Source organism: Terrapene carolina, unplaced genomic scaffold, assembly GCF_002925995.2.
Source record: "Terrapene carolina triunguis isolate 2854851 unplaced genomic scaffold, T_m_triunguis-2.0 Scaffold32922, whole genome shotgun sequence".
Classification (NCBI taxonomy): Eukaryota; Metazoa; Chordata; order Testudines; family Emydidae; genus Terrapene; species Terrapene triunguis.
The window spans coordinates 515,992-534,894 of NW_020697273.1; the positions used below are offsets into that span (position 1 = coordinate 515,992).

Consider the following 18,903-nt stretch of genomic DNA (forward strand, 5'->3'; position numbering starts at 1 on the left):
AAATTATAAAAGCAAGAGAAACAAGATGGATGAGATCATCTTTTATTGGACCAACTTCTGTTGGTGAGAGAAACAAGCTTTTCAGCTACAAAGAGCTGCTCTTCAGATCTGGGAAAGGTACTCAGTGTCACTGTTAAAAACAAGGTCAAACATAGTTTAGTGTAAGTAGTTATCATATAGTCTAAGGGGCCATTGAAGGTGAAGGGGCCCGTTAACACCCCTGTAGTCGTAGCACAAAAAGGGGTGTTAGTGGGTTACAGATTGTTGTTATAAGCCATAAATCCAGTTTCTCTATTAAGACCAGGATTTTTAGTGTCCATTAAAAGTTACGTATTTAAGCTCCCAGGCTCATCTTTTGAAAATGTGCAGATTTCCTTTGAGGATGAGGACTGGTAGGCCTGGGAGCTTAAATTCATAACTTTGATGAATGTTAATGGGCCACTTCACCTTGAATGGTCCCTTGTACTACTTATGCTAAACTATCTGCTCAACCTTGTATTTAGCGGTGAGTACCCTTCCCAGATCTGAGGGAGAGCTCTGTGTAGCTCAAAAGCTTGTCTCTCCAACTGAAGTTGGTCCAGTAAAAGATGTTACTCAGCCACCTTGTCTCTCTAATATCCTGGGACTAATATGGCTACAACAACACAAGAAGAGAGAAATTTAATTACAGAATTTTATTTTCAGTTGCATCTCACACATTGCTCTGTTACTTAACAATTATCAGGCTGTCTATTCAAATTATGTACCCATTTGCAGAGCTCTGTCTATACAAGTATTTATCTGAACCGTGGAAGCATCAAGCATGGTGAGGAATTGCTTAGTGTTCTCTGAACTTAGAACTATAGGTTGAAAGTGAGAAAAGGGAAATTTAATCTGACCATTGGGAGAGAAAAGAATTCTCCCAGTGAGAGATCTGTTTCTGTGGAATAGTCTTGCAAAGAGGGTGGTGAAAGACCCATTATTTGAGATGTTTTAAAAGCTAGCTGGATTGATAGTCAAGAGCATATTGTAAGGCTCTTGAGTGTAGAATTTTGATGAGTCTTTCGGGACAGATCTTGACAATTCTACATACAAAAATATTCAGACTTGCAGTTCTGGTAATGGTGTGTGCAAACAGCCAGTTGTGTGTGCAAATGTACACATTTGTGTACAAATAGTTGCCTACTAAAAGCCAGACTTCATGAACTCTTATTTGATATGTGATATACACTACTTAGAGACAATAAAAGATACGACACAGCAGAGAAAATCTGGTAAAAATGTACATATAAAATTCTCCAATTTAGTCTGTGCTTTTGAGAGAGAATGTAGAAAAGTCTTTTTTCCCTTATATAATTTCGTGTATATATGTAAATATACTGTGCATAAAAATCCTTGCCTTGTACATATGTATATAGTTGAAATCAAATTATATGCCGGAGAGACAAGGTGGGTAAGGGAATATCTTTTATTGGACTAACGTCTGTTGTTGGACAATAAAAGAAGAAGCTGGTCCAATAAAGGATACTCCCTCACCCACCTTGTGTGTCTCATATATCCTGGGACCAACATGCCTACAACAACACTGCAGACCGTCACTGTACCATTGAGTTTATTATATAAATGCATAAAAACTGTTCTAGTAACATTTTTATAACTTTCAAAGAACATAATTGTCCTTAGTGTGCCCTTGTTTCTCTAATTCTCTTCAGTAGTCAGTAATAGCTGTATAAATGTGTAAATACTGTATGAGTGTGGAGGGATTAGTAGTGTTATAATAAGTATTATTCCAGAAACGTGCTTTTCAGCAATTCACTAAAATCTATGGGATTAAGGTGAAATGACTGTTTGAAACATCCCTGTGCTTTTCTGTTTTTCTATAGAGATTTATTAACATTTAGTGAATTTGATGTTTTGTGAAACGTGGGAACCAACAGCCCAGGAAATCGCAGTCCCCTGGATGGGTTCAGCAAGGGCAGCAGCAGTACATGTTTCCCACACACTTCTCTTTGCCAGTTTGCCTCACTCCTTTTCAGGAGGGACCACTTCTCAGGACTCAGTTTCCCACGCCTCTCAGCAGAGGCGACCAGAAAGTGCCAAGGACACACTGGTGCGGTTTGTGGTAGGGACTAGCTAGGGAGCTGGACTGATCACAGTAATCCACTTTCAACAGGGGTCACCAAACGTCTGTCAAATGGCAAAGATTTTTAGCCCACTACTGGGCTGGGCTTAAACCAAGGACCTGGACCTAGCTGTGTAGCTCCTTCCTATTCCACTTTTTCTGATTTTTTTGCACCTAAGGAAAGGTGATGATAAAACAAGGGCGGCTGAATTTTGTTATAAGGTTTTAACCAATAAGGTTTGTTCATTGAAGCAATCTGACTAGTGGGATCCAGCCGTGTGGGGAGCACTGGACTTGCCAGTACTTAGGACGAGGTTAAACTCGTAACAGGAATATCAGTTCTTGACAGAAATGAAGAGCAATATATTTTGCTCCCACAGCTTTTCCGGACACATTCTAATTTGACAATCGATTAATCCCCAGACATTATGATTCTGGCATATTTGATTCAAACCACCTCTGCTAGCTCCCTTGCAGTGCCCAAGACCAATGCCCTGACTTCCCTCTTCTCCCTCAATGCTGAGAACTTACCTGGTCCTGACCTTCCTCCTGCTGTGGGAAACACTCCCTTCCGCGGTTGTGCTCCTCCAGGCTGGGAAATTGTCCCAGAAAATGCACCCCTCATTCAAACCACCGTAAGCATATCAATGCTCTTCCTTCCAGCTGCTGAATTCTCATTCATCCTCCCTTTACAAGTGCTTGGTTCAGATGCCTAACAGCTGTGAAACCCAGCCACAACTCAGATGCTTGTTCTGGTCTCCAAGCCATTAGAGGGACAGATTCTCAGCTGGTGTAAAATGGCATAGCATCATTGAAGTCCCTGCAGCCACACCAATTTACAGTAGCTTAGGGTCTGGTACAGTGCTCACTTCCTGCGTGTGCTCCATCTAGGCAGGAGGTAGTATTCTGAACAGGTTAGTCCCATGTGGTGTTCGCCCCATTTCTGGATGTTATGGGATTGGGATCACGCCCCTGTGTCCTGCTAAAAAGACCATTACCAACCCGAAACTTTTCTGTGCTGATTGCTATTTGATATAAACAGCTTTTGAGGTTTGTCCCCATACAGCTCCCTGTTTTTAATGGGTAAGCTCCAAACAGCTTCAAATTAGAGCCTTCTACCTCTTTTGTTAATCTCTGCATAAGCCCGACATGCTTGTGTCAATAATTCTTTCTGGAGTGGTTTATCTGCCTTTCTGCCATGTTTTTGTTGGAGTGCACAGATCACCACTGAGCTATCTTTTCTGTTGTCCTGCAATGTGAAAGTAGCACCAGATATTCCTTTGTGCATTTCTGTGTATATGGCTTTCGTAGTTGGGATCTTCAGAGCACTGATACCAGATGTTTTCAGTTTATTCTATGAGGGGAGATTTCATTTGCATCTATGTTTTTAGCTATCCTGTGATAACTTGTTGAATATTAAAATAAAAATAAATATTTTGCTTCTATTGGGACATTTGTATACTCGCAACTATATTTCTGTAAACAGCTGCAGTCAAGAATAAAACATTGAAAGTTTTCATTTTGCAGCGTGAACTCCTGTCATGTTCTTTCAAAGGCAGCTTCTCTCGCGCCCCCGGAAACAAGCAGCTACTGTAAGTACTTAATCAATGTGGCTGGCTGGTGATGGTAGCCTTATGGCTTGGAGCTAACCCAGGGGAGACTGAGTCCAGGCTGATATCCTGCTCAGGCACACTTGTAGGAATTGTTAGATAAGCAGATACTCTTTGCAGCCCGCGCAGCTTTCCCCAGGGTTTTAGTGGTTCCGTTTGACCCCATAACTTGTTCTCCCAACTCCGGATTGGCCTTACACAGGCAGAAATCCCCTTGCTGCTCAGGCCACGGCATTTGCATTTCTAGGAACGTGGAAATTGCTATATTCATCTGGTCCACTATCCTCTCTGACAACGTCCAATACCAGATGTTCAAGAGGAAGATGCAAGAAACCTCCATAGTGGACAACTATGGAATAATCTGTCTATAGGGTAATTCTCAGGTAATTCTAAGCTAGTTAGCTAGATGTCCGTTCTGGCAAAATACTGGACAAGGTGATACAGGATTCAATTGATTAGGAATTAAAGGGTAGAAATATAATTTCTGACAGTTGACATGATTTTATGGAAAATATGTCTCGTCAAACAAATCTGATGTAACTCTTTGTGATAACAAGTTTGGTTGATAACAGATGTAAAGTGGTTATACTTCTGTAAGGTGTTCGACTTAATACCACACAACAGTCTGATGAAAAAATGAGCACAATTAAATGGAGTGAGGCGCAGTGTTCAGACGTTAAACTAACACCATATTTGACTTTGTCCAGGAAACTGCAAGAGTGAGAGTCAGAGGATGCATCTGCAGCACGTTGTGAAATTCACAACTAACCTGGGGTTTAACAGGATTGTTCTGGGTGCCCTGGGGGGGAGACCAAGGGACACAGCCCTTTTTCTGTTGGTTGGGCAGGACCGTTTCCCCACGCGTGTGCTGAGTGCTCAGGATGCTGCATGGAGCAGGCAGGTAGTTAGTAAGAAGCTTTAGCCCTCTACAGTGAAGAGGGCTGGAGGGTTTTGTACTAACAAAACCTCCTTGAAACAACCAACCCCTGCATCATAAGTGCTCCAGTCTGCAACCATCTGACCGTTCACTCCTCACTGGGACCAGTTAGTGCTGCATCAAATGCTTGAGGTTCACCACAATTAAGCAGATTTATTCAGAATTAATATGAACCTAGTGAGGACTCAGGCAGAGATCTGAAGGGGCCAGTGCTAGCTTCAGATCATCTTTGCTGTCAGGTGGCTCTCTCCTCCCCCCCATTTTGATCAACGGCTGGGTATTCCCTGAGATGTGCCTCTCCCGCCCCATCCTGTACAACTGCAAGTTTGATGGGTAAAGGGCCTCTTTCAAGTTCAGTCAACTCCCATCTCTGGCCCTATCCAACTCAGTCTCTGAGTGGAGAAGGAAAGGTTCCTTTGGGTCCACTGGAATTAGAATGTTGAATGCAAAAGAAAATATCCCACCAAGGTCACATGTGGCTACCGGGGCCGGGAAGAGCTTGCCAGGCCCCCCTCTGAGCTGAAGTGCAGAAAGAGAGGACTTGCTTTGTGTCAGCCGCACTGCGAGTTTGGTCCGACTTTTTCTCTAGCTGGTGGGCTGAGCCCTGGGGTCTGTTCTCCCTCCCTGCTACTCCACACCCACCAGCAGCTTGTCTCCTATCATTGCTCACTTGCTGAGTGAGCTGATTCTCGGGTGTACAGTCAAAGCTCTGCCAATGCTGGGGGAGGAGTGTTTCACGCAGCTATTCCTGTTAGAGCCGAAAAACCCACCAGTGTTTTCCTGGGGATGTTACGCTGAGGACCCCAATCGCCCTCACCTGCGGGTTTCTCCTAAGTTGAATGGCTGCCTCCAGTGACTCACTACAGGGGTGGCTGTGGTACTGCTCCCTTCTCTTCTAGCTATGCTGCAGCTCTGCCCAACCAACCACTGGCATGTGCCAGCTACTGGCTCCGCACTAAACCTCTCCTAGCCGCCCAGCTGTGCTGCTCTTCAGAGCCAGAGGTGGCAGCAGCAGTGGCTGCTCCCTTACTTCAACAGCTCCCAAAAGGACGTGCCCAGCACACAGGTGCCTGCTGGAATGCCGCCCAGGCCGTTCTGCACATGGAGCGTGCCTTGCTGACAGCACACCCAGGACCTGCACGCCGTGTGTGTCGCCTCCCTGTGCCACACATCCAAATCCAGTGAGGGAACCCTCCAGGGACACGGCAAATAGACTCTAGATTGCAGTCCAGGGCCTTAGGACTACAGGCCAAGTGATTGCAGGCTCGTCTCCGAAGGCAGGCTCTTGCGGTGTGGCTATGGCACGCTGGCTCCTGGATGGGAGTGTTTGAGGGTCCAGGAGTCAGGGAGGCCCATCCTCGTATAGCAGAGCTGCACAGTGCGCGCTCTACGGCACGTCGGAACAGTCCAGTCTGTAGGAGTGACCCGAGGATAATTCCAAACCTTGCGCTGGCCCGGAGGGAAGCTGGATCCCTTTGGCTAAGAATCAGAACCCCCCAGGCCCTGGAAATATGCTCCTCTAATGTAAAGGGAGTGACCCTTCTCCCACTAGCAAATGGGGGCAAGGGGGACACTCCACTTCTTTTCTCAGTCCAAAGAGCGGGCTTGGAGTGGCTCACCCACTACCTCATCACATCATGATTAAAGGGGGAAATCCCCTCATCAGTCATCCATGAAACTTAATTGTGCCCAGAGCTTTGCAAGCGGAATACCTGCATATTACCATAGCCCAGGGCTCTGATAATCAGGTTTGCACTGGTACATGTGCACTTACAGGACTGCACCCTCCTGCTGGCCTGGCCACTGCCCAAAGGGCTCTATGAAATAGCTTTTGGCACTGGCCTCATACCCTACCAAAGTTGAGGTCTTCCCCAGGAAGAGACGGGCAGCAGTGCTAGCCCTCTTCCTGAGGTTTAGCCTAGTGGTTAAACAAAGGCCAAAAGTTTACCTCCCAGCAGCCAGATCACCTTCAGAGCTGTGTGACATCTTCAAAATGTAATGAAAACAAGGGGAGCTAGAGAGGGGGCAAAAATTGTGTTATTCAAAAGTGACCTCATGGAGATTCTTGCTCCCATTGTCCTCCTGGTATTGACTGACGTAGCCCCTTGAGCCACCTTGTAGGCTCTGTCAGTGATGCTTTTCCTGCAGCAGGGGCTACAATTAACAGCCAATGTAGAAAGAACAGTAGGGATGGCTGTGGTTTTGCTCTTTGGAATAGAGGACCCAAGACAAATCAGAAAGGTCTCTAAACCTCATGAAAACCTTCCTCGCAAGTAGAAGGATCATAAATTTAGACAGCAGAGCAGGGACTTCCCTCCAAAACAAACAAGGGGTGTTTCTAAAAGAGTGGGGGAGAGTGAGCCACTGAGGGAGGGGGAAATGTTGTGAGTAGGAGATGGGGCCTTGGGGGAAGGGCCTCAGGGAAGCGGGGGCTAGGGTGTTCTGTTTTGTGCAATTAGAAAGTTGGCGACCCTAGACACTAGAGGGGAAGGCTCTGAGTTACTACAGAGAATTCTTCCCCAGGTGTCTGGCTGGTGGGTCTCACGCCCAGGCTCAGGTCTAACTGATCACCAGTTGGGAAGGAATTTCCCCCCCAGCTCAGATTGGCAGAGGCCGGGGGGCAGGGGGGGAGAATGCAATAACTCAGTGCAGGGGTTGTGCAGGCCTGAAGGTCACCCACTGAACACAAGGGCACAGGTATATAAAATAAGCAGTTACAATAGGAAACATCTTTATTTAGAATCCTTGTGTTGTACATGAACAGAGCTTAGACTGTACGATACCAAGACCACCACGGTGGTGAACAGCAAGCACCACGTAATAATAGGGAGGCAAGATTCCCATCTCATCCCACTCGGATGCTATTGGAACCCAGTAGGTTAATTATTGGTACGTGACTGGAGGAGGTATGGCTCTGACTCCTCCCTGAGTCAGTGGGAGGTAGGAGTAGCCAGCAAGAGGCACCAGCGCCCCGTGAGGAAGAGGTGGGAAGAGAAGAAATGCTCTCCTCACCCTACGAAAGAGCAGAAAGGCATTTGAAAGTAGGGTAAAGCCAAGAGACCTGTCACCATGGCAGAGCCACACTGTGAGAGACCAGATAGGAGCCCACCGGAGGAAGCTATTTCTTCTGGGCTTTGACCTGGCTGTCAGGTGGGATGGCCTTCCCCAGGTGCTGCCCCACACTCAGCCCATATTGCTGAGCTTTCTGGCGGTCCTGCACCTCCTGTTTCAGCACAAAGCCCCCCACATAGCTCAAATCGAAGTTGCTGTCTGGAACAAAACTGATGGGTTTCTCTTCCCAGATAGCTGCCAGTCGCTTCTTCCAGTCCTCCAGGATCTGCAAACGGGCATCCTCAGGAGCGTGACTAATGCTGTAGGCAATTTGGGGCTCCAAGACTTGGAAGCCACAGAAATGGAGCACGCCATTCTAGAGTGAGAAAACACAGGAAAGCTCTAAGATTGCCAAGGCTCTTATTTGGGTAGAAGGGGACATGCCGCCTTCAGTTCAAGGCTATTTCAACTACGGGTAACAGCACACACTGGTACCCTCAAGGCTTCTGGTTTGCTATGAAAATCTAATTCCTCAAGTCATGTCTTGTTCTATGGGTTTAGCCGTACAGCAGGAGGGGTGACTTGCATCCCCTTGCGCTGCAGGAATTTTGGTCTGGAGTTTTATAGATTCCAAGACCAGAAGGGACAATTGTGATCATCCAGTCTGACCTCTGCTGTAGCACAGGCCACAAAACTTCCCAAAGCTACTTCCCAGTACATAGCTTCTAGAAAGAGATCCAATCTTCATTTTAAAATTGCCCGTGATAGAGAATGCACCAAAACCCTTGGTTGGTCCCATGGTTAAGTACTGTTTCCCCTCTGATTTTGTCAAGCTTCCAGCCACAGGATCTTGTTCTACTTTTGTCTGCTAGATTGTGCTGCCCATTATTAAATATCTGTTCCCCCTGGAGGTACTTCAACCGCACTCATCAAGTCACCCCTTACCCGTCTCTTTGTTACACTCCTTGAGCCTATCACCATAATGCAGGTTTTCCAATCACGTAATCAGTCTCATGGCTCTTCTCTCAAATTTACAACATCCTTCTGGACTTGTGGGCACCAGCACTGGACACAGGATTCCAGCAGTGGTCGCACCAGTGCCCAATACAGAGGTAAAGTGACCTCTCTGCTCCTACGTGAGATTCCCCCTGTTCATGTATCCCAGTCAGTGTTTCACTGAAAGCTCACGTTCAGCTGAGTATCCCCAAAACTCTTCCCAGGCTCCAGCCCATAAGTAAGGCTGACAGTCTTTGGACCTAGCTGTACCCCTTTATTTTACCCATACTAAAATTCAGTGTTTGCTTGGGCCCAGTTTATCTAGTGATCCAGATCGCTCTGTAGTAGCCACCCGTCCTCTTCATAATTCACCAATCCCTCAATTTATGTCAGCTGCAAACTTTATCAGTGAGAATTTTATGTTCTCTTCCAGATCACTGATAAATAACAAGGTCAGGAACCAGTCCCTGCGGCAGCCCGCTAGAGACGCACATTATGGCGGTTCCCCGTTTAGAATTACATTTGAGACCTATCAGTTAGCCAGCCTTTAATCCATCTTGTCTGTGCCATGTTAGTTTAATATCATTCTAGTTGTTTTAATCAAGATAAAATGTGATAGTCAAATGCCTTACAGAAGTCTACCTCTATACACATGAACACTACTACCTTTACCGACCATACTTGTAATCTCATTTAAAAAAAATCAAGTTAGTTTGACAGCAGCTATTTGCTATAAACCCAGGTTGATGTGCATTAATTACATTATTACACTCCATTATCTTGGATGTCAGGCTGACATGCCTATCATTACCCAGGTCATCCCATCTACCCTTTTTAAATATTGGCATAATATTAACTTTCCTCCAGTCTTCTGGAACTTCCCCCAGGCTCCAAAACTTACTGAAAACCAACATCAATGGGCCAGGGAGCTCCTCAGCCAGCAGGTTTCAAACTCTTCGACGCGATTTCTCTGGACCTGCTGATTTTAAACTGACTAATTTTAGTAGCTGCTACTTAACAGTTGCTTGAGAATGGAAACAGTGTTGCCATATGAGTCTCCTGTTTCCCTCCCTTCCACACACACAGAAAATATAGAATAGATATTTTCTGCCTTGTCTGTGTTATTGATATTTCTCTACCCTTTCCATCTAGTAATGGATCAATACCATTGTCAGGATTCTTTTGTTCCTAATATATTTTAAAAACTCCTTATTGTTCTTTACTGTAACTGGCCATAGATTTTTCCTTGTGTCCCTTGGCTTCCCTTATCAATTTTCTATAAGGCCTAACTTCTGATTTATAGTAGTTACTATCAATTAACCCTTTCTTTCTTTTGTTATAGAATACATTCACCTGCCTTTACTTACCCTCTAAAACCAAATTGTTTTTTTAACCAATATAGCCTCCATCCTCAACTGTGGCTTTTTAGGCATCTAATAGTGTTCTTAAACAATTCCCAATTATTCACTTTTTTCCTGATTAAATTCTACCTCCCAGCTGATTTGGCTCAATTGTTTTCAGCTTGGTGCTTTAAAAAGGTCAGTTTCACAAGATGAGGGCAAATAAAGAGTTCCCCCATGTTAGATGTAACGCTTTCTGAGTGAGGAGGTCATCCATAATTAAAAATGGTTTTCCCCTACACGTTACAGACAGGTGCATAAGGAGACAGTCATCGTGTTGTGATTGGGTAGTCTGTTCGACACCAGCGGATACCAGCTTTTGTGCCTTATCTGTTAGGACATTGCTCCATAAGTATTAAAGATCATCATCTGCCACGTTTTCAGTGACTCAGAAACAGGTTATGCCATTTCCCGACAGAGCGTCATCGTCAGTACAAACTATCACCAATGGATCCTGGCCCGCTGACTTCAAAAGCCTATCCAGTCTTCGAGAGAAGTCTCATGTCCTGGCTCTGGGAAGGCAGCACACGCTCCTGCTGCCACTTGTCCCTTGCAGAATTTTCTTCTAGACTAGTATTGAAACAAGGATTGCCATCTGCCTTGGGTGGCTGGAGAACTGTGGGCAAGCTTGATTTTCTTGTGGGTTGTGCTGAGCTGCCAGTCACACATGTCCCCACACATCTCTGTTCCCCTGGACCAGCTGGCTCTTGAGAATTATCTTCCACAATTTCCACATTGAAGATCCAGTATCAACTGGAAACTTCCATCTGTGTAAAATTCCTCCTGGTCCTCTCTGGTGGCCACAGTCTGCCCATCCTCATTGGGCTCTAGCTGAGGTGACTGCCTGCCCCGGCAGTTATGAGCTGCTAAGCCTCCTCTGACTCTGCGTCTGACTCCTGGACTTGCCCAGGATTTGGATTTTTTGGGGTAGCCTGGTTTGCTTGGTATACCATGAACTTGACACTTGTACCCAGTACGTTTAAGCCAAATTAAAGCCCATTAATCACTTTAGTAGTAGAACTTGGCATTGCTGAGATGGCCAGCAAGAGCCTGCTCAGGGGCACAGGAGCGGTGTCAAACGTGGGACAGCGGACCTTGTAAACGGGGTACGTTAAAGCAGCATGCTCTGAGATGTGAGCTCCTTGCCCTCAGCTTCCAGGTGGGAACCACAAGAATCCCCTTCCTCCTTCCCCCACCCCCCACGTTGTGGCCACCATCCCCCTCTCTTCAGATCCATCAACACCATTCAGTCAAAGCAGAATTTCCTTGCTCTGGGACGTGTGGATCACCTGTGATCTAAGAGTGGTTAAGACGTCACTTGAGCATTCATGTCAGAGACAGAAGTGACAAGCCATCTCGTAGCAATAGACAGCCAGAGGGAGTTCTATATACCAAGCCAGTGCCTGAATTCCACCTAACATCTCCCCAGTGTGCACAGAGTCCTGTTTTCCACTCTCCTTTACAACCTGTTAGGATCCTTTGCCCTTTTCCAGAGAGAGGGCAAGGATCTCCCAACTGGAGTCTTTACTGAATGTCAGAGGCCGATTTCAAGCCAAGATACCCAACTCCCTCCTGTTCCCATGAACTCCACTGCATGCTCCAAGACCTCGGTACGAAAAGGGCCACAGAACTTAGAAGAGGGAAAGTTCCATCAAGTACATTCCCAGGGTCAGAGCAGGACTGTTCCCTGCAGTACAGTACCTAGTGCTTTTAGTCTAGTTGTAGAGTCCCCAAGCAACACAACTTCTACTCCCTCCCCCGCACATCTCCCAATAAAGCCTGGACTTTAACTTCATCCCATGTTCCCCTTTGTGGAAAACACGACCTCCTTAGAAAGTGCCACGAATGTTCTACTTTGACACAAGTTTCTTTCATAGTTGTAAACCCGATACCTGCAGTGGCCAGAGGAGGATGTTGATGTCTCCGTTGGTGCCCGTGGGGGTGTACATGGGGCCAGTCCCGCCCGTGGTGAAGGAGAGCACGGCCTTCTTTTTCTGTGGAAGAAAAACTGCAATCACACCCGGAGCAGCCGTTGTAAGGCAGCAGGATCCAGGAGCAGAGCTAAGCCAGTGTGAGTGGGGGCGGCTGCGCTGTGTGAACGGGAAATGCCAAGTGGCCACCGCTGTCTATCAAACGCTGCTCGCCTGCACTTTGATTGCTGCTGAGAAGCCGGGCTGGGAGGAGCAGCGGCAATGTCCCTGGGGGGGACAGGCTCTGAGTGCAGACACATGCTGGTCTAGAGGACCAAGAGCCAGGCTGGGTGTCAGGAATTCCAGGGAGCTCTAGTTTGGATACTCAGCTACCTGAAAGGGCGGAGGATGGGCACGAGCCCCGTAGTGTGAGGGTTACATTTATTAACGAGATTCCATTGCATATTTTCAAAGCACTGCCCCTTGCGACTCTCCCCAAGGTAGAATTTGGCCAGCATGCCAGCAGCATCACAGCAATTCAGGCTCTGCTGAGCCTAGAACCGGGAGGGAGGGGAAGGGTAGAGCAGCTGGCTCACCAGTCAATAGGGGCAGAAAAGTGTCCCCCACACGGGGAATTCTGGATTTTATCTCAGCTGCAGTTAGATTCTGCTTCATTACAGAACCAACCCCCACAGATGCCCTGTAATTCTTCCCTGATAGGCTCCCTCCTAGATCTTGCTGAATTAGAAGCACCTACTGACATCTGCATCTGTCTCTGTTGGAAGAGAGAGCATCAGTTCAGAGCACATACGTTCTGCCAGGTCATCTGGGACCTGTCTGCTCCACACTGGAAGTGAGCTGGGGTTCAACCAAGGGACAGACTCCTCGATGTTAGAACACGGTGTAAGTACCAATCCACACCCGCCTACCTGAAAGGGCCCACTGCCATACATCTTGCTACGGGAGTAGGCAAATCCTTGTGTCAAAACACGTTCAAACCAGCCCTTCAGGATGGCAGGCACGCTGAACCAGTAGATGGGGAACTGTAGTAAGGCACAAAGAGAGAAAAAAATCGGATTGCAGCTCTCCATTTCCCAAGATAGCACATTGCAACACGACTACAGCATCAGAACGGCCAGACTGGATCAAACCATTGGTCCATCTAGCCTAGTGTCCTGTCTTCCGACAGTGGCTGGTGACATGCCTCAGAGAGAATGAGCGGAACAGGGCAGTTATCGAGTGATTCATCCGCTGTCTTCCAGTCCCAGCTTCAGGCAGTCACAGGCTTAGGGACACCCAGAGCATGGGGTTGTGTCCCCGACTATCTTGCTAATAGCCACTGATGGCCCTTTCCTCACTGAACTGATCAAATTCTTTTTTTAAACCCTGTTATAGTCTTGGCCTTCACGACATCCCCTGACAGAATTCAACAGATTGGCTGTGTGTTATGTGAAGTCCTTTTGTTTTTTTAAACCTGCTGCCTATTAATTTCATTGGGTGACCCCTGGTTCTTGTGTTATGTGAAGGAGTAACTAACTTTTTCTCCACACCAGTCAGGATTTTAATAGACCTCTGTCATACCCCCTTTAGTCATCTCTTTTCCAAGCTGAACAGCCCCAGGCTTTTTCATCTCCTCATATGGAAGCTGTTCCATACCCCTAACCATATTTGTTGTCCTTCTCGGTTCTATTTTTTTCCGGATGGGGCAATCAGAACTGCACACAGCATTCAGGTGTGGGCGTACTCGGGATTTATATACTGGCATGATGATAACTTTTGTCTCATCTATCCCTTTCCCAACGGCTCCGAACATTCTATTAGTTCTCTGATTGCCGCTGCGCACTGAGCAGACGTTTTCAGAGAACTACCCCCAGTGACTCCAAGATCTCGGTCTTGAGTGGTAACAGCCAATTTAGACCCCATCAATGTGTATGTGTAGTTGGGATTATGTTTTCCAATGTGCATTAACTTTGCATTTATCGACACTGAATTTCATCTGCCATTTTGTTGTCCAGTCACCCAGTTTAGTGAGATCCTTTGTAACTCTTCATGGTTTGCTTTGGACTGATCTATCTAGAGTAATTTTCTATTGTCTGTAAACTTTGCATCCTCACTATTTACCCCTTTTTCTGGACCATTTCTAAATATGCTGAAGAGCAATGGTTTCAGTACAGATCCCTAGGGGGTGTGGGGGGAGACCACGCTATTTACCTCTCTCCACTGTGAAAACTAGCATCCTCCTTTTTGTATAGTTTCCCTTTTTGAAATTAAATGCTACTGTGGTGGGTTTCTTTGGTATTTTCCCTCCTACCAGGATGTTAAATTTAATTACATGATGGTCACTATTACTGAGCAGTTCAGCTATATTGACCTCTTGGACCAGATCCTGTGTTCCACTTAGGACTAAATCAGGAATTGCTTCTCCCTTTATGAGGTTCCAGGACTGGTTGCTCCCAAGAAACAGTCAATAATGGTGCCTAGATATTTTCCTCTCTGCATCCTGTCCTGAGGTGACATGTTCCCAGTCAATATGGGGACAGTTTAAATCCTCCATTATTATTGGGTCTTCTGTTTTGTAGCCTCTCTAATCTCTCTGAGTATTTCACAGTCACTGTCACCATCCTGGTCAGTAGTATATTCCTAAGGCTATAGTCTTATTCCAGCATGGAATTTCTGTCCTGATTCTCTGGGACTGGTTGATTCATTTAAGATTTTTAGTGTATCTGACTCTATGCTTTCTTTCACTTACAGTGCCACTAGTGTGGCCTACTTTGATATTCCTATATATTTTGTACCCTGGTATTACCAGGTCCCATTGATTAGCATTGTTCCACCAAGTTTCTGTGATGCCTATTATATCCATATCCTCATTTAATACCAGGCACTCTAGCTCATTCATCTTGGTATTTAGAGTTCTTATATTTGTATACAAGCACTTAGAAAATTGGTCAATATGTATTTATCTGCCTCCATGTGATGTAATTGAATGGGACTCTTTAGTTTGACTGTTTCTCTTCAGTTCCTATCTGTGCTTCAACAGGCCAGCAACCCTGAGCCTCCCTCACCCCCTGTGCACACAGGTTGGACCTGACCCCAGCTTCCCAAACTAGCACTGTGCAAGGGGGTTCTGGCACAGGAACCCAGGGATACAGCCCTGCATGACAATGGAGTCCACCTTGATGTAGAGAAATGGCTTTGGGCCTCAAACCGCCAAGCCCACCCCATAGCTAGTCACTTCTCCAGCAGGCTGAGCCTGTCCATCTCCACTGAAGCCTTGCCCTGGGGAGCCGCACAAGCCAGCGTTCAGTTCTATTACCCACACCACAGGCGGATACACATATACGTGCTGGCCAGCTTCACCCTCCGGGGCAGGAGGGATGGAGCCTTCCCTTTACAGGGACGCGATCGCCTCTCCCATTTTCCAGAATAGTGTCCGGTAACGATTAATGCTTCTCTTCCAACCCAGGACTTTCCCCTTTCCTCTGGCAGGGCGAGATGGTACCTGGAATATCAGAAGGTCTGCAGCTTCGAGCTTCTTCTGTTCTGCTACGATGTCGCTGCTCAGCCGACCTTCCGCCCACGCTGAGGCTGTCTCAGGGCTATACTTGAAGGTGTTGGGGTCTTTTGGCTTACCTGAGATAGGAGACAAAAGTCAGTGCTAGAGAACAGATGGGAAATGCTGAACTTTAAGGGGAGCAGAGGTGTTCAGTACCAGTGATGTCAGCCCGTGATGGCACAGGGTTAAACTTCATCTTGTATAGGTCAGAAACGGTGACACTCCAGCCTCCCTTCTGCAGCGCGTCCACAGCAGCATCTTTCATGGCATGACTGAAGGAGGTCTTCTCCTCATGTGCCAACACAATCAGGGCCTTTCTTCCTGCAAAACACATCGGCAAGCTAGAGCCCCTTCCTCCTTTGTGGGAGAAAGGGACACCCAAGAGACCAATTATAAAACTGAGCAGCTTTTCTATGACTTGCCTTTGGGATGACCAAGAACTGACTCTTTAGAACGGAGGGGTGACTATTCTGTGCGCTTTCAGGTCATAAACCCATAGGTGAGACTCAAAGCATTGCAAAGTGTTGTGTGATTAGCATGTGAGACTGCCCCTACTGTTCCTAAAGAACCGTGCACAGATCCTAGCTGGTGCAACAGTCCGTTTAAGCAATTGGCAGGGGTGGAGGCTACGTACATGCCTCCCTCCATGCACCCCCCCAGAGACATGCTCCTACTACAGTGCAGTACTCCAGACGCAGCAACAAATCTGAATAGAGGCAGGAGGGTTTTGGGGGCAAAGGGAGGACAAGGTATATCCCATAAAACCTTGTCTAGCAAAACTTCATACATCAGTCCAACTTGTCACCACCTCTCCTGGTCAGCCAGGGGTCAAGCTGTCATGGACAATGGTCCTCAGAGGGCAGGACAGTGATACCAGACCCTTGGCCCAAACCTCCTTTTACAGCCTGTAAATATGAAATTTATTTGCATTACTGTGGCCTCTAGGAGCCCAACGTGCTAGGTACTGCACTACCAGAGCAAAAAACGATGGTCCTTGTGCCAAAGAGCTTGCAACCCAAGTACAAGCCAAGAGAGACAGGCAGGGGCGTATGGGAATCAATGAGATAACGTTGGTTGGCACAACAGGCGATGGCCCCGGCGCACCAGCAGCCCAGTTTTCCATATGCACCATAGAAAAGGTGAGTTTTGGAGGAGGATACTGAGTTGTGTGGATGTTCATGGGAAGCACCTCGCGCGAACGGGTCAGCCTGTGAGAGAGCCTGTAGGTGCCAGTTTGAAAATGTAACTGGGCATTGGAGGCTGGCACCACGGGCTGATTTCAATACTGACTGGGAGGTGACAAGTAACCTGATAAAGAGAAACCAGTGCAGGGATACAAAAAGAGATGGGTCAGTAATCCAGATGAGAGCCCGGACAAGAGTTTTAGCTGTGTGGATGGATAGGAAAGGAGATCTTGGATGTTACACACAAAGAATCGGGAAGATGTACTCAGCCCGAGTCAGGGGCTATAACTTGGCCTTGGCAGCAGGGCTGACTTCTGTGTATTTGGGAGACAAGTGCGAAGGTGCTGCCCAACTGTGGGGAATTGCTCAACTGCTTCTACGTTATAGTTTTGAACTTGGCCTCCACCAAAACTCATTCTTCTGTCCACCAAGCCCAGCCTCTGGTCTCTAGACCCCATCCACAGCTCCTTCAGCCCTGCTCCGCTCAGATTGGTTTGACATGGATTCCAGAGCATGGAGGGAGGGTCCTGGATTAGTGAGATACTGGCCTTGTGATCGATTTATGAATGTAGACTATAGCTGTCTGTAATGGGCTGAGAGAAACCACAACTGTTTCACTATGGCTCTGCACCCAGGGCTCAGGATACTGTCACAGCCAGGCCCATGGAGAACATAAGAACGGCCAGACTGGGTCAGCCCAAAGGTCCATCTAGCCCAGTGTCCTGTCTGCCAACAGTGGCCAGTGCCAGGTGCCCCAGAGGGAATGAACAGAACAGGGAATCATCAAGTGATCCATCCCCTGTCGCACATTTCCAGCTTCTGGCACACAGAGGTTGGGGACACCATTCCTGCCCATCCTGGCTAATAGCCAGTGATGGACCGATCCTCCATGGATTTATCTAGTTATTTTTTTTAACCCTGTTATAGTCTTGGCCTTCACCACATCCTCTGGCAAGGAGTTCCACAGGTTGACTGTGCATTGTGTGAAGAAATGCTTCCTTTTGTTTGTTTTAAGCCTACTGCCTATTCATTGCATTGGGTGACCCCTAGTCCTTGTGTTAAGAGAAGGAGTAAAGAAGAGTTCGGTAGTATTGTATTATGCGGATAGCCCAGCCTGGATGAACAGCGCACCTGTCTCTCCCACAAGCAGTAACTGTCTCTCCTTTATTTCACAGTCACCACCTCCCTTTAAAAACAAAAAAAGAAAGAAAAACGACCCTAACAAGGCGCCTTTGCCATCCCGAGCAGACCTGGCCCCAGCCCCGCGGGGAAAGGCTGAGACGCGAACCCCGCAGTTCTGGGGGGGGCTCCCCGCTGTACCCGGCTGGGGGCCAGCTCCCCCCCCCCCCCCCGCCCCCGGCGGGGGGGGGAATCGCGGACCCCCGGGGCGGGGCAGCGCCGCGCCAGGGGCCCGCCCCGCCCGGGGGTCGCGGTGTCCGGGGCCAGCGCCCCGCGGGCCGGAGCCGGGCGGGGAGCGGGGACGGGACCTGACCCGGGCGCCCCGGGCTCGGCAGACACGCGGCTCCGAAGAGCCGGCGCAGCCGTTTACACGGGGAGCGGCCCGGACCGACCCGCCGGTCCCAGTGCAGCGGCCGGGGGAAGGGCACCGGACCGGACCGGACGCGGCTCCCCGCTCACCTGCCATGGCAGCGACGATCCGGAGTCAAGGCCGCAGCACGAATAGGTGGGGCGGCCCCTCGGCAGCGCTTATACCGGCCCGGCCCCTCCTCCCCCAGCCCGCGGGCGGCCAATGCGGGAGTCGGGGCGGGGCGCCCGGGGCAGGAGGGGCCTTGGCGGGCGAACATCACCTCCTGCCGGGCCCCACCCCCCCCCCCCCCCCGGGCTTCCCCCCCCCCGGCCGAGTCCCCCCCATCTCCCCCCCCACAGGGACAGCCCCTCCTGGCTCCCCTTCCCTGGGGCATGCCCAGATGATGCCCCTCCGTCTCCCCGGCACAATCCCCCAGGCCAAGCCAATGGTTAGTGATGGGGGGGGTCTTGGAGTACCACAGCCCTGTATCCTTCTGCCTGTGACCCCTCGCCTCCAGAGCCAGGGGTGGTCCCGAATGCCCAGGCAGTGGCACCTGGGAGCATCTTGGCCACAGTAATGTGGGGTCACAGGGGTCAGGAGTCAGGTCCCCAGAGCGAGGAAGTTGGCTGA

At 48.3% G+C, this 18,903-nt stretch overlaps 1 protein-coding gene across 1 annotated transcript; it reads right to left on the reverse strand.

Moving 5' to 3' along the window:
- Positions 1–7,357: 7,357 nt before the first annotated feature.
- On the reverse strand, positions 7,358–18,484 carry LOC112118528 (NAD(P)H dehydrogenase [quinone] 1). The gene is made up of 6 exons (XM_024216888.2): positions 18,384–18,484; positions 15,718–15,882; positions 15,508–15,638; positions 12,935–13,048; positions 11,988–12,089; positions 7,358–8,075 (listed from the first exon to the last, which is right to left on the reverse strand). The coding sequence occupies exons 1-6, from the start codon at positions 18,388–18,390 to the stop codon at positions 7,767–7,769; spliced, it is 828 nt and encodes a 275-aa protein (XP_024072656.1). The 5' UTR covers positions 18,391–18,484; the 3' UTR covers positions 7,358–7,766.
- Between the last annotated feature and the right edge of the window lie 419 nt (positions 18,485–18,903).

Coding starts and splice junctions, on each gene's coding strand:
- LOC112118528 (XM_024216888.2), bottom strand. Junction 15,639..15,717: donor ATCACGGGCTGACATCACTG/GTACTGAACACC, acceptor CTCCTATCTCAG/GTAAGCCAAAAGACCCCAAC. Junction 8,076..11,987: donor TCCTCCTCTGGCCACTGCAG/GTATCGGGTTTA, acceptor TTCTCACTCTAG/AATGGCGTGCTCCATTTCTG.